At 38.2% G+C, this 13,217-nt stretch overlaps 2 protein-coding genes across 9 annotated transcripts in view; one reads left to right on the forward strand and one right to left on the reverse strand.

Moving 5' to 3' along the window:
* On the forward strand, positions 1-6,478 carry LOC105327517 (sodium/nucleoside cotransporter 2). Of its 3 annotated transcripts, XM_034480810.2 has the most exons (12): positions 1-343; positions 567-773; positions 1,151-1,454; positions 2,270-2,411; positions 2,838-3,029; positions 3,186-3,347; positions 3,618-3,743; positions 3,861-3,994; positions 4,267-4,438; positions 4,783-4,941; positions 5,084-5,264; positions 5,356-6,478. In XM_034480810.2, exons 2-12 carry the CDS (start codon positions 740-742, stop codon positions 5,451-5,453), a joined length of 1,704 nt encoding a protein of 567 aa, XP_034336701.2. In that variant the 5' UTR covers positions 1-343; positions 567-739; the 3' UTR covers positions 5,454-6,478. The 3 variants fall into 3 exon arrangements, with proteins under 3 accessions (XP_034336701.2, XP_065934826.1, XP_034336703.2); XM_066078754.1 differs by lacking the exon at positions 1-343 and having other exon boundaries at positions 503-773; XM_034480812.2 differs by lacking the exons at positions 1-343; positions 567-773 and having other exon boundaries at positions 1,179-1,450.
* The window catches only part of LOC105327518 (GAS2-like protein 2A), a 24,655-nt gene continuing 17,582 nt past the window's right edge, over positions 6,145-13,217 (reverse strand). For all 6 annotated transcript variants that reach the window (XM_066078749.1, XM_066078751.1, XM_066078750.1 and 3 more), the window contains 2 exons: positions 11,896-12,502; positions 6,145-10,180 (listed from right to left, as the gene is read on the reverse strand). In XM_066078749.1, coding sequence (XP_065934821.1) covers positions 6,826-10,180; positions 11,896-12,502 — 3,962 coding nt within the window. In that variant the 3' untranslated portion in view covers positions 6,145-6,825. The remainder of the gene's footprint in view (positions 10,181-11,895; positions 12,503-13,217) is intronic.

A 13,217-nucleotide genomic window follows, 5' to 3' on the forward strand; every position in this document is an offset into this window, starting at 1 on the left:
CACATCATCTTTAAAATCCTAAAAACGTCCTCTGAGATATTAGTCTTTTTTGGAAAAATAGTTAAGATATTAGTCTTTTTTGGAAAAAAAGTTAAGTGTTCATATCCTTGCTTACGAAGCAATGACGTCAGTCGTGCATACCTCGCTTTCATTTTTCAAAAAAAAAATATTCGAAAGTCCACCACTATTCGGACCATTCTCGGCCATTTTCTTATAATAGTTTTCTAGAAAGCGACGGAAAGGGCGAGGTGATCCAATTTCCAGCTACTTCCGTCTACTGTCAGCCTCAATGCAAAAACTGACCGGGGGAGGGGACCTGTGTAGAAAAAAAATCGTTAAAAACGTGAGTACCTCGAACGAAAAATGTGCTGATAGAAAAAAGTTAAGATTCATATTTTCATATAAGTTACCAGTGTGTTGCTCGACATGCTTTTAAAAGTAATATATGTAAATATATCTGAAGAGCATATATATTTTAAAAATCGACTTTATATCCCCTAATTATGCAATTCTCGTATAAGATGAAAATTCAAGACAAAATGTAGGTCATGTAACTTCTCCAAAAGGTCGGACAAGAACTTGGTTCCCGCCACTCGGGATTTACGAGCATGGCATCCACGTGGTTTTGAAATGTTACAACAGTGCTTGCATGCCTACATAGGTAGATGACAAGGGCACAAGGATTAGCCGCCATTTAACTACCAAAAAATCCTAAATATTCCAGCCACGAGGGTTAACAATGGAGTCGGCTGACATCATACTAAGTCCTACCGGTAAGTTTTCTACATTTACTACTTGTTCATCTACAGGAATCGGACCGCAGTGCATTACGAAGTCCAGATGCAAAAGCACTCTGTGGCACGAATCATTTGAATTTTGGATAGTCCAAGAATATGCTTGAAAATCAATCGTGGTTTTTCTAGATCAAGAAGCCTACCATGCATATTGATAATAATAATGCACATGCTTATCACAGGAAATCAATTTATACGGCAGCTCTGATTGAATTAGACTACAAGTTCCATAACTTAAAACGGAATTATTCAGTATCTGCAGTAGAAGCATGTGCATTTGATTATACGTAATGTTATATGAGCCTGTGGTAAAATAAAATTCAAAGCTATTGTATCGACTAATTTTTCCTCCTCAGATAACGTTGATCAGCCTCAGCCACCACAGCCAGATTCTGAACAGGGACCCCGCTCTGCGACAGTAAAACAGACCATCAAGAGAGGGCTCCTGTGTGCAACAGTGTTAGCCTATTTCGTGTACTTCTCCTTCGCCATGGCAATGAACTTCCAGAAGGCCATTCCGTTGCTATGCATCACTGCATTCGTCTGCTTCTGCACGAGCTATGCGCTCGTAAAGAGGAAGTTTGGAAGTCGAATTGCAAAAAGCATGCACATTACAAGGTTAAAAGGTTGCTGCAGTCCATTGTCAAGAAAACTCAGTATGTATGTATTCAATGACAAATGAATATTGACAAAAGGCAGCATCTTGTCTATAAAAATCGTAATACAAATTGTAGCCAACTCTTTAAATACATTTTTGCGGAGATCAATTCAACCCAAATTATTGTCATGAAATATAAATTTAAATCAGGCAAATTGCTTGATTCCAATTTACACAATTGCATTCAAGTGAGCACTAGGTATAGCATTTCGTCGTTGCTTAGCAAACACTAATGGAAATATAGTGGTATTGACTAAAAACAAACGCCCAAGGACCAGCTTTTTTTCCCCAACAAATTACTGTTTTCAAATTAGTTTTCTTACTGAACATACTAAATTTGGATAAACTCATTTTAAATTTAATTTTAGGAAAACAAAACTAAAGTCTCTTCGCTTCTTACTTAATTTAATGACTATAAGTGTTACTTATTATACTGTGTTCAAACAGAGAGCTATGCCGACTATAAAAAAATGTGTAATTCGAATGATTCATGATCAAAACATAGGTTTGTACATAGCACCTTAAACTCAAATGCTTTAATAAAAAAGTTGATTTACTTAAAGGGACTCGATGGTTGTGGTTATTTTTAGACTATATTAATCTCCTTAAACAGAAGAGTTTTGTATTAAGATATAGCAAAATATTTAAATTCAAAAATGAAAAAATATGCTTTTTTTTTTATTAATTAAATATGATTTATAGATAAGCAAACCATCTCTAAAAGTGTATATAAGGTAGATCTGAGGGTTTTGTTGACCACCCAGCCTCCCTAAATTTTATCCTAATTGTACATGATATACACGTTGTTTGATTTTAGAATTGTGTACATTGGAATATCCCTGGTGCTAGTAGCCGCCATGATTCTCATCAATCTATCGTCTCCCGGAAATCTCGTGTCACTGGCCGGTATTTTTGCATTGCTGCTATTCAGTTGGTTAATCTCCTACCACAAAACAAGGGTACGTCCATGTGCGAGCAGATCAACGAATCTAATGTTAAATTAGATTGTATTCTTAATGGACAATCATTTTAAAGATACTTAAAAAAAACACGTCCTTCAACTAGAAAAAAATCAAAATGTGTGAATTTTGCAAAAATCTTTTTTTTTTGATAATAAATGATTGAAATTAACCTGATTTGATAGAGAGGAGTTGCAAGTCAGACGGAGTAGTCTTCCTTTGTATACATTATAAAAGAAAAGAGAAATATTTTGTGAATATTATTTGCTATCACAAAAAATAGGCAGTTGTCGTTTCCATGATCAAAATACATTCTAGTATAGAGTAGCGATTGCCATGTTGCGTGCACATGTTTACCTGCTTCTAGAGATATTTTGCTCGGAATTACAATTTCGACACAAATATAACAACTCCCTTTTCATATAGATAGATCCCCGCCCCGTAGTATGGGGTCTGGCCCTGCAGTTTCTCCTCGGACTTTTTGTACTCCGTACAAATGTCGGACAGCAGACTTTTTCTTTCCTTGGGAAACAAGTCGAACTCTTCCTAAGTCACGTGATTGCTGGTGTGGAGTTTGTTTTTGGGGAAAACTACGTGGATTTTGAATTTGCTTTTAAGGTAGATTTTTTTTTTCTTTGAAAGTTTGTTAAAAAAAGTATAAACACTATACCCTAGGCCTTTTTGATAAATGATATTGTAGAGTTTGCCCGCATAAGAATACACGATAGTATTTTAATAGTAAACTGCTTTAACTATTCAGTATTCCATTTACAGCTGATGCCAACAGTGATTTTCGTGAACTCTGCCGTGTCCATCTTGTACCACTGTGGACTCATGCAGGCGGTGATCCAGAAGCTGGCGGTGGTCATGCACTATACCATGGGGACCTCAGCCGCCGAGACCCTTTGTACGGCCTCCAGTATCTTCCTCGGGCAGGTACCTGTCACAGTCGTCTTATATCCACCAGTCATGAACAAATATTCATTTAAAACGAGTTACATGAAGAGAGACGCTTTCTTTGACTCTTTAAACATCGCCCAAAGACACTAAATCGTCAATATCATGAATATGTTCGTATTAGAGAAACGCATTGTTTGAGGAAAAAAATGTTCAAAGATAGCAAATGTTCATCATTGATTGTGAAGACCGAAACGTGCAATATCTTTATAAACCGATGCCTGAATTTTTAAAACTTGATTTAAACAGCCGGAAGCATCTTTTACGATTCGTCCATACCTAGAGAAAATGACGCAATCAGAACTCCACGCCATCATGACGGCAGGATTTGCCAGCGTCACCGCTGACGTATTTGGTCTTTTTGTCGTTTACGGAGTAAGTTAACAAATATTAAATACAATGCCATTGTAATACATGTACATGTATTTTTCAAACGACATGAAATCTCAAATTTTAAGAACGCATGATGTAGGAGAGATTTTGATTCAGTAGATATCCTCGGCCCACATTCTGACGGCAGTTCTGATGTCAGCGCCAGCGGGGCTAGCCGTCTCTAAGATTATTTATCCGGAAGTCGAAGAACCGGAAACGAGAGATCTTTCAAAAATGCAACATCAAGAAGACAGGTTGTTGTTTCCCTTCACTGTCACTTTTTTTTCTTTAGATAAATCTACGGTTTTGGTTTGAAAATGCACTTTTTAACAAAATTACGAAAACAGGGGAAAATATGCATGTAACATGAAATTAATGAGCGACACTAAAAATATTTGAAGAATTGTTTCTACAATTCAAGAACTTCGATTAATCAATTAATGCAATATATATAACAATAATCATGCATGATAATGCAACAATCATGTTTTGATTTTAAATAAATGCTACTTTATGACATTTTCAGCAAAGAAACCGCCAACCTGATCGATGCGGCTGCTAGGGGAGCGACGGACGCCATCTTTGTGGTGTTCGCGGTGGTGGCTAGTCTGATCGCTTTCCTCAGCTTGTTACATTTCATTAACGCCGTTATTGCCTACCTTGGAGGTCTCGTAGACATAAAGGACCTATCTCTTGATGCAAGTATTTTTGTCTAGTAAAAAATATAATACTCTTACCATTTTCATTGGATTTCCAAAATGCTTTAATGAGTACAAAACAAGCTCAATCACACATACACAGGGAAACGAATAATTGTAAAAATATAGCATACAGTGAAACACGGTTACAGAGAACACAATAATAACATATTTCAAGTCTAAAGCAACGTCAGTTTCATTCCAAAAACTTACAGTTGTATTTTAAACTAATTGTATCTTAGTATCGAATTAATTTTTTCAGAAATTAAAATCTTTCGTCACATGCGCTACACTACACCTGTGTTTTCTTGTATCGTGGAATAATCGTGTATTCCCTCCATTAGGTGATTTTGTCCTTTGCTCTGATTCCTGTTACCTTTCTGATGGGTGTGCCTTGGTCAGATTGTCGAGTTGTGGGAGAGGTGGTCGGGCTAAAAACCGTAATCAATGAGTTTGTAGGCTACCAGAGACTCGGGTCATACATCAAGGCGAACCAAATATCGGTAATGAACGTTCTTGCAATTCAACAATAAAAATGAGATCGACCAAAGTTCAATAGAATATACCTTGCGGTCTTATTTGCTGGATTTTATGATCTAGTCACAGTAAGATGAGAATTTATACTTTAAGACTATTTTTCCTCAGAAAAAAGCTGAAACAATAGCAACATATGCACTCTGCGGGTTTTCGAACCCGACAACTGTTGGTATTACGTTATCCGGCCTCGGTGCACTAATCCCTTCGAGGCGGAAGGATTTGGCAAAACTAGTCATGACGTCATGGGTTGCGGGAAGCATCGCCTGTTTTTTGACTGCTTGTTTTGCAGGTAAATAGCGGCATTAATTAAATAGATCATATTTTTCAAAAATAGATATATCAAACAATATTTAATGATTACTTTGCATCATATATTTCAGGTCTGATGTACACAGAAACAGAAAATGAGCCTCTTCGAACTCCATTTTCCCCATCCAATGTTACATTAAATTTTACAACGATTCCAACTGCAACGTAATATATAAAGATTCATAACATACACCGGATTTGGAATTTTATATTAATCTCTGGCATTATATTTACATGTATATGACTTTTAAGTAGAAAATACAATCAAATTTACTCATTCTACTTGTATGAAGCATTACGAATTTATTAAAAATTATTTTTTTTACATTGCACATTTCTCTTTAATTTAGTGTGATAGAAGTTTTATTTGTAAAGCAGTTGAGATCGAGTCCATATTCTTTGAACAATTAATTTCTTTTTCACAGGATTTACTTTTTAATGTGTCACGTATATATTCAAACAAATGCACAATTGTTGAACGAGCGATACGGTAGGTTATACGGCCAGCCTTTCCTTGCAATATACTCAGTATATAGGTATTAACACTTCATTATTGTTTTCTAATCGGACACAAAGCTCCTGTGTAAGCAAGTGCAAGTTCCTAATACCTTCTCAAAGACATAATAAGGTCCTATTATGAACGAGACCGACAATAAACAAAATGCCTTTCAAGCTTGTCATCGCCAATTTTTCTATCGTCTATAATGATTTCTGATAATACTTAGAGAACTTGATGACTAGGTCTTAATGCTCATTTACTCATTTTCAATATATTTTAATTTGTTCGTCCTGGATATTTTCACCTACAAGTCAACATATAATCCCTTTCATTGTTCACGTAAAAAAATGACGTCGTAAAATAATTTTTCATAATGTTTATTGCATTATATAATATTTTCAATTTCAAATAAATAAGACATAAATAAGCAATGATCACAGACAAAACATTCTCATGGACGATTTCAGGTGTTGCATCTACTGCGCATGCGCTCGTGATCTCTACACTCTCACGTAATATATTTGTGAATGCTGATTGGACAGAACAGAGGATGTTTTTGGCACAATTAAAATTTCAACAAAACTTTGTCGTTATTTACATTTATAGCCATTGGAACAGATAACGAATTGACTTCTTTAAGTACTATGTTGAGAATACATTAAGGCATCACATAAAGCCCTAAGGGGAAGGGTAGATCGAAAACAATTGAGCCATGGGCGACGGTCTTGTCTGACATTATGGAATGATAACCGGAATGTGCTAACTAAATAGAATACAAAACGCAAGATAAATGGCTTGAACTGGTAATTCTGTCAGTATCTGATCAATATTGCAGAAAGGTGTTTAAATAGCCCGAACATTCCTCTAGACCAAGAACAAATAAGCAACTCAAAGACTTCTTCATGCCTACAATATACTCGTGATTTCTCCCTAATCTAGGAACATAAAAAAGAAAATGGACCCTCGCATAACACACGCACACAAACACATAAACGTCCAAAATATCACAGATAAATTATCATGCAAAAAGGCAGACGAAGTTCTAAACAAATTCTTCCTCCTCGCCATAGGTACAAGACAGTGTGTTCGAAGAACTGGATAAACTAGAGATGGACACTGCGCGAACGAGTCGGTTAGACTTATCTGTGCTGGTCTCTCGATTAAGGACGGCGGTCCGCCCAGTTGTTAAGGGTGTGGCTAGTTTTGGAACTGGTGTCTTGGTTCCGGATTGGCTACGCACGTTCTCGGTTTGATCGTTTTGTTCAGCTCGCGCAGTAATGCCTGAAATTTCTTCCATTTCATCATCATAATATTCCCCATTTGTATTGCCGTTCATATATTTGTGATTTGGAGAATTTTCTTTCTGATATGAACTTTCTGCGGAGCTAAGGTTAAATAAATTGGAAAATGACCTGGATTTTCCACTTGCACTAAGTGACTTTGGGGCTGGAATTCTAGATCTTGGTCCCTCTTTATTGTCCTTGCGTGGGTTTGTTTTCAGGATTTCTTTGATTTTGGATACAATAATAACTGCATGATCAACATTGGCGGTGGTTGGGGATTCTGGGACGGATCCATTACTTGACTTCATGCTAGATCGTCTGGAAGAACTAACAGAAGAACGGGTCGGAGTGCTTGGTCGAGGTGGAGTTGAAACAGGCCTATTGATTGGTTGAGATGACGAACTAGACCGAGAAAACGAAGGTGTTTTAGATCTTGGAGTTGAAGGAACAGAACCTCTTGCACTAGATGCCGGCGACTGGTGGGAACTGGGTTTACTAGCTGGAGAGTTTCCTCTTCTCTTTATATTTTCATTACTGTCTAAAGACATTTCATCACTACCCAAATTGTCTTCATTTTCCATACAGTTAACATCAATATCTCCCATGAGATCACCACCAGGCGTTTCATTGACGGACGCCTTTAACTCTCTTTCGCGCATTTTCTGGAAGAGTTTCTCCATGGTTTCATACATTTCAGGGTCCTCTGGTGGTGCTTCTAGTTCGTCTGCAGCAATATCTCGTAAACCGTTGACTGGAAGAGTCAGGGCTGCTTTGATTTCCTCAAGCGGACGCGATTCCATATTATATTGATCCAGATCAGAAGGATTAGGGGTCTTGGATCTTCGTAATATTCCAGCTGGAATTTTATTCTTTGAGGGTGTTTTCCCAACTGAAACCGTCTTTGCGGCCGATTCTACCCATGCTTCTGTTCTGTTTAACACAACATGAGAACCAGAATCTTTCCTCTTGACTCGTAAAACTTCTTCCTCTTTGTTTGCTCCCCGGTTCCAGTTCTCAGGATCGACGCTTCTGGGTCTTGGTCTATATTTAGGCTCTGTTGCAGGCTTTGCACTTCTTGACCTGTCCAAACTCTCAGTTGATGTCCTTTGGTTCGTGGGAGTTTGGGCTCGAGCTATGATTCTTCCAGTGTTTGATTTGGATGTTTTGTATTTGGTTTCCTCACCGTCTTTCACATTGATTTTGTGTCGCCCACTGTCTCGATTTACAGTCACCATGATGGTTTCTTCAGAAGAGTCTTGTTTCACAGGAGTTTTTGCTTTCAGCCCCGTGATACTTGACCTCCTTGGTGTGGCTGGACTAGCAGACACACTTCTTTGTTCTCTTGGATTATTGTAGTCAGATTCTGGGATTTCTCGAGCTGTAAATGTTGAGGTTTGTTGTTGGTTCTGCGTCAGTCGTCTAATTGGACTGACGTAGGATTTCGGCTGACTACCAGTATTGGTTATCCTGTTTCCTGGACCCGGAGTCTTTGATCGTGGAATTTCAGCACCAGTATCATCCTTCTTTATTTTCGATAACTCGTTTGGACCCGGAGTTGTTGAACGACGTTGTGCATGTATCGCAGTATAGGATGTACTCTTTTTAGGGGTGTTTGACGTTACTTTGTTTGCAGATGGTGATTTAGCCAGAATAGTGGCCTTCTTAGGAGTAGGTGGCCTCTCTTGTCTAGTCGTTTCTTGTTGCACTGGCTCAATTGTTTGCGTCAAGCTTAGCGATTTGGAAACATTACCTACCGGTGTCATCGGTCTGGGGATTAGGGAGGGGGTGGAAGGTCTGCCAGTTGGTGTTGCAGGGCGTTTGATAGTGGTGGTTTCATTTGTTGGTTGGCTTGAACTAGACGTTACAACCATATTTGTTGACTCCATCTTACTATTTTCATTTTGTTTAGATTCTGTCTTTTTGTTATTTTCCACTGCTATACAGGCTTGTTGGGCTCGATTCCGAAGCTCCTGAATTGACTTTTGTAATGCATTGAAGCTTGCAATGAGAGAGTCATTCGTATTGCTTTTCGGTACTTCTTGTGTGGATTGAGGCACCTTTTCCGGTCCAGGGTCGGTAATACTGCGAGTCATGCTCGATGAAGACGTACCGTTAAAGTCACATGAAGAATCTACGCTATCATTAGATAAAGTATAGGTTTCCGTTCCTTTAAATTCACCAGACGGCACTGTTTTTGGTTCTTGGGAGGAAATGCACACGTAGCTTACATTAGGTTTCACATTTTGAACTGGTCGTTCTCGTTCACTGAGCACAGAGTCTGACTTAGATTCGTGGAGTTTTGTGTGAGGTTTGACAGTGTTGATCTCGTTAGTTTGTAGTGTTCTAGTTGTGTTCAGTGTTGGCCGAGGCATCGAATATGAAGATGTCGGTGTTTTTGGTCTCGACACGTTTTGAACTGAACCGGGTTGGACAGAACTTACTGGGGTTGTTTTGGGTCTAGGTACACTACTGACAGGCGTCTTCGGACGCTGTATAGAACTGACAGGGGTTTTTGGTCTCTGTACTGTGTTAGAACTGACCGGTGTCTTCGGTCTTTGAACAGAACTGACCGGTGTTTTAGGTCTTTGAACCGAAGAACTTACAGGTGTTTTAGGTCTAGACACAGAATTTGACACTGGTGTTTTAGGTCTCGATACTGTTGAAGAAGCAAGTATTGTCCGTTTCGGTTTCTCCATCTCGAAATAACCATTACTTGCATACTGATCCTTGAAAGACTTGGTATCCAAACTACGGCTGGCATTCCCCGTATATTTATATCGGGACGGTTTTTCACTAATCGGTGGCTTTTTACCACCTCTGTTTGCTCCGTAAGATGATATGTTCCGTGAACTATCAGTACTACTTTGGGATCTTGGAGATTCTAAACTACCCTCCGACGCATTCCCGTTAGGGACCGAAAGAGCACTATTCAGCAAGTTTTTGAATTCGTCCAGAGTCATCGTACTGATTTGATTTATGTCAACAGACGGTTGCATTGAGTTGGAACCCGATGTGTCGTCTGTTCCGACGCTGTCGTTTCCTTCAGAATCCATACTTGGTCGCTGAGGAAGCTGGCGACGATCAGGACGAGGAGTATTTGGAATGGATTTTGATCTGTAAAAGAACCGAACAAATTTTTGCAATTTAATTTATACAAAAAATACCTTTGGTTTAAGGTAGAAAATACATGACCTAGAAGCAGTGAAAAAGTTTAAACTTCATTTTGTATAATAATCTCTCAACAAAGAGTAAGTGTCAAAGAAAGAGAATTTATCGAATAACAAAATGATTGATACGAAAATACCCGAAACTGAAATGGTCATGCTAAAGTCTTAGATGGATGGTGTCCAACAATGAAGTACTCGATATTAATTTCATATCGCATTTCAACCATTCGGTTTTCATGCTTTTCCATGATTAATTGTTTAGCACAAAACAAATCTCTACTGATATACTTGGATGTTGACGCATTTAAAATACCTGTTAATGGAACTACGGCTACACAATAACTATTTGCAATTTTATAATCTACTCTGATGAAAAAACTTGACCTCAACCCATTTATATGAAATTATTTATGAGAAATCAATTTAAATGGATTGCTTTTTTCTACCTGGAGCTCTAGAATCTATTCCAATTTCAAAATGAAATTATTTCTCCAATACACTTGATGAATTCCTCCTTATCGAGAGAAATGGTTATCCCTGGCGTGGCGCTCCTTTGTTGTGGAGAGATAGGGTCCCCCACAACACCTTCAGAAGACGCCAAAGGGGAAAGACAAATCGATATTATTTGTAACAGATCACGATGAAAACCTGTCGAAATTCCAAATCCTTGACAGGCCTACTGCTAAATTGTTAAAACGGGGCCCTGTAGTCAGTTGTCAATAATTACCCGTCTTTGGCGGTTAGTGTCTGTTTTAATATGCCCATTCGGGTCGTAAAATAATAAAACACACACACACTACCTAACTGTTCCTGGTCTTCCACATGTACACTGTCTCCAGACAAAAGAAATATATTGCAGATCTGTTTATCTTAATTCCGAATCGAATAGCAGGCATATACATAAACCCCTGTGTTGAAGGTTTGAATATTCCCCTATATGTAAAGTTTAAAGGTAAATTTATGAAAACAATTTTTAAATGTCAAAAGAAACGCACGGTTACTCTGAGACATAAAATTCTTGGATGCGTTCGTGCATGTTCGGAAAGGGTCCGATTAAATACCTTTCAGTATATGTACAAACATTCCGTTTTGGTTTGTGTGTGTGAAGATCTTTAGAAAATTAGCGAAAGGTTTCTGTCGGGTTCTGTGCTATCTAATGCTCATTGAAAAGAAAGGGATTTGTTGTCGCTGTTACATAAAGGAGGGTAATTACCAGCCCCCTGAGCTCATTTAGAAATAAAGGATTTTAAATGGTAGTTCCTTAATTTGATAAACAGGCAGAGGTCCTAACTTGCATGTCAGACATTCGATATCTTTAAAAATTCATGATAAATGCTTACAGACGACAACAGTTGAATATGGACAAAGGCCACTAAAAATATCCACACCACATTCTATTAAAATAGCCATGTAATTCAACGACATATTAAATAAATAATTTGAATGAACAGTTAAAGGATCGTGAAAAAATCGAAGAACTGTTGTGTGCTTTCAATACACGATATTGTTTTGTTTTTCCCGAAATAGGTAAGAAATCAATACGTGAACAAAATGACACTCTCTAGTTTGTAACCTGCCGACAATAAAGTGTTCAATCTACTTTTCATTTCCAGTATAGAGAAGTAAAAAAAATTGATTTTATTGGCAGAATAAATCCCTTACCTTGAATAGTTTGAGACAAGAGTTGCTTGGCTGTTTTTTCTACTCGGTGCCGGAGACATAGACACCGCTCGTTGAAAAGACGGTGACGTGCATCTCTTGGGGCCAGGGGAAGCACTCCTAGCGGAAGGGGAGGGGGAGGGGCATCTCTTGGAGGGAGAGGCTGGTCGCGGTACCTTACTGGTCTGTTCACGTGGTTGTAGAGCCTTATTGATTCCTGAAACGGGTGAGGGAGAACGCAGACGACTGACGGGTGCAGGGGACTGACTCCTCCGTGAATTGGCAAGCACAGTATTCGTCCGCTGACCACTAAAACCGGGACTATTTACATTGCCCGTAGTAGGCGATAACGGAGAAACCGGGGGCTTGGTTCCATAGTTCTGACTGACACTTTGAATGTTTAGCTTTCCTGGAGAAGGGCCAGGTGACGCGCTACGCATGCGCGGCGCTGGTGAATATGTTCTTTCAGACGATTCCGATATGGAATGTGACACTGGACCAACAGATATTTTTCTTGGGGACTTCGCTGGTAATGTCTGAGACACATTGGGGGTGCTAGCCCGACGGGTGGGGGTTCTCTGGGATTGAGGTATTGGGGTATTCCTGTGACCTGTACAAATAGAAAAGATACGCCGTTCAGTTTTTTGTACCTTTAACCTGAAAGCAATTTAAATGCTTATTCAAGAAGACAAATGAAGCAGACATTGATATGGAAAGATTTCTTTGGAAGGTTGACCTTTGTTTATTGTTTTCAAATGTTTATTCAGACCAAACAAAGGTAACCTTGTCTTCCAATACGAGACGTGTTGAATTTAGCAATTCTTTTTTTAAAAGATATACGAGTATATATATATATATAGTACGTGAAGGCGTTAACCCATGGAGGGTTTCCTTAACATGGTCTACGATGTTTCTACACCAAAGTTTTCTCAAACGTTGACAAATGAACATTTCAACGCAAAATCATGTTAATATTAAGGTCACAACAATAAATTAGATTGTATGTGTGACGAGAAATATAGTCTGATTAGATGCATTTGATACCCTATCTCATTCCCAAGAGACGGAAGAACAAGTCGAAAAAATACTTTAACATACAGATTTTAAAGAAAAATAGGACGCAATAAAAAATGAAAGTCAATATGACTTTCTTTCTACGCATGTCTCTTAAATCTTTGCATATACATGTAAATATAGATGAAAAAAATTATATATATAAAAGGCATTTAAAGTTTCGTTCTATATCAAAATCTAATTTTATCTGCATGACATTTTCCAGTGTTAAAAATTTGTGTGATCATGAACTGTATCATTGTGATTCATCA

The sequence above is a fragment of the Magallana gigas genome, chromosome 3 (assembly GCF_963853765.1).
Source record: "Magallana gigas chromosome 3, xbMagGiga1.1, whole genome shotgun sequence".
Classification (NCBI taxonomy): Eukaryota; Metazoa; Mollusca; class Bivalvia; order Ostreida; family Ostreidae; genus Magallana; species Magallana gigas.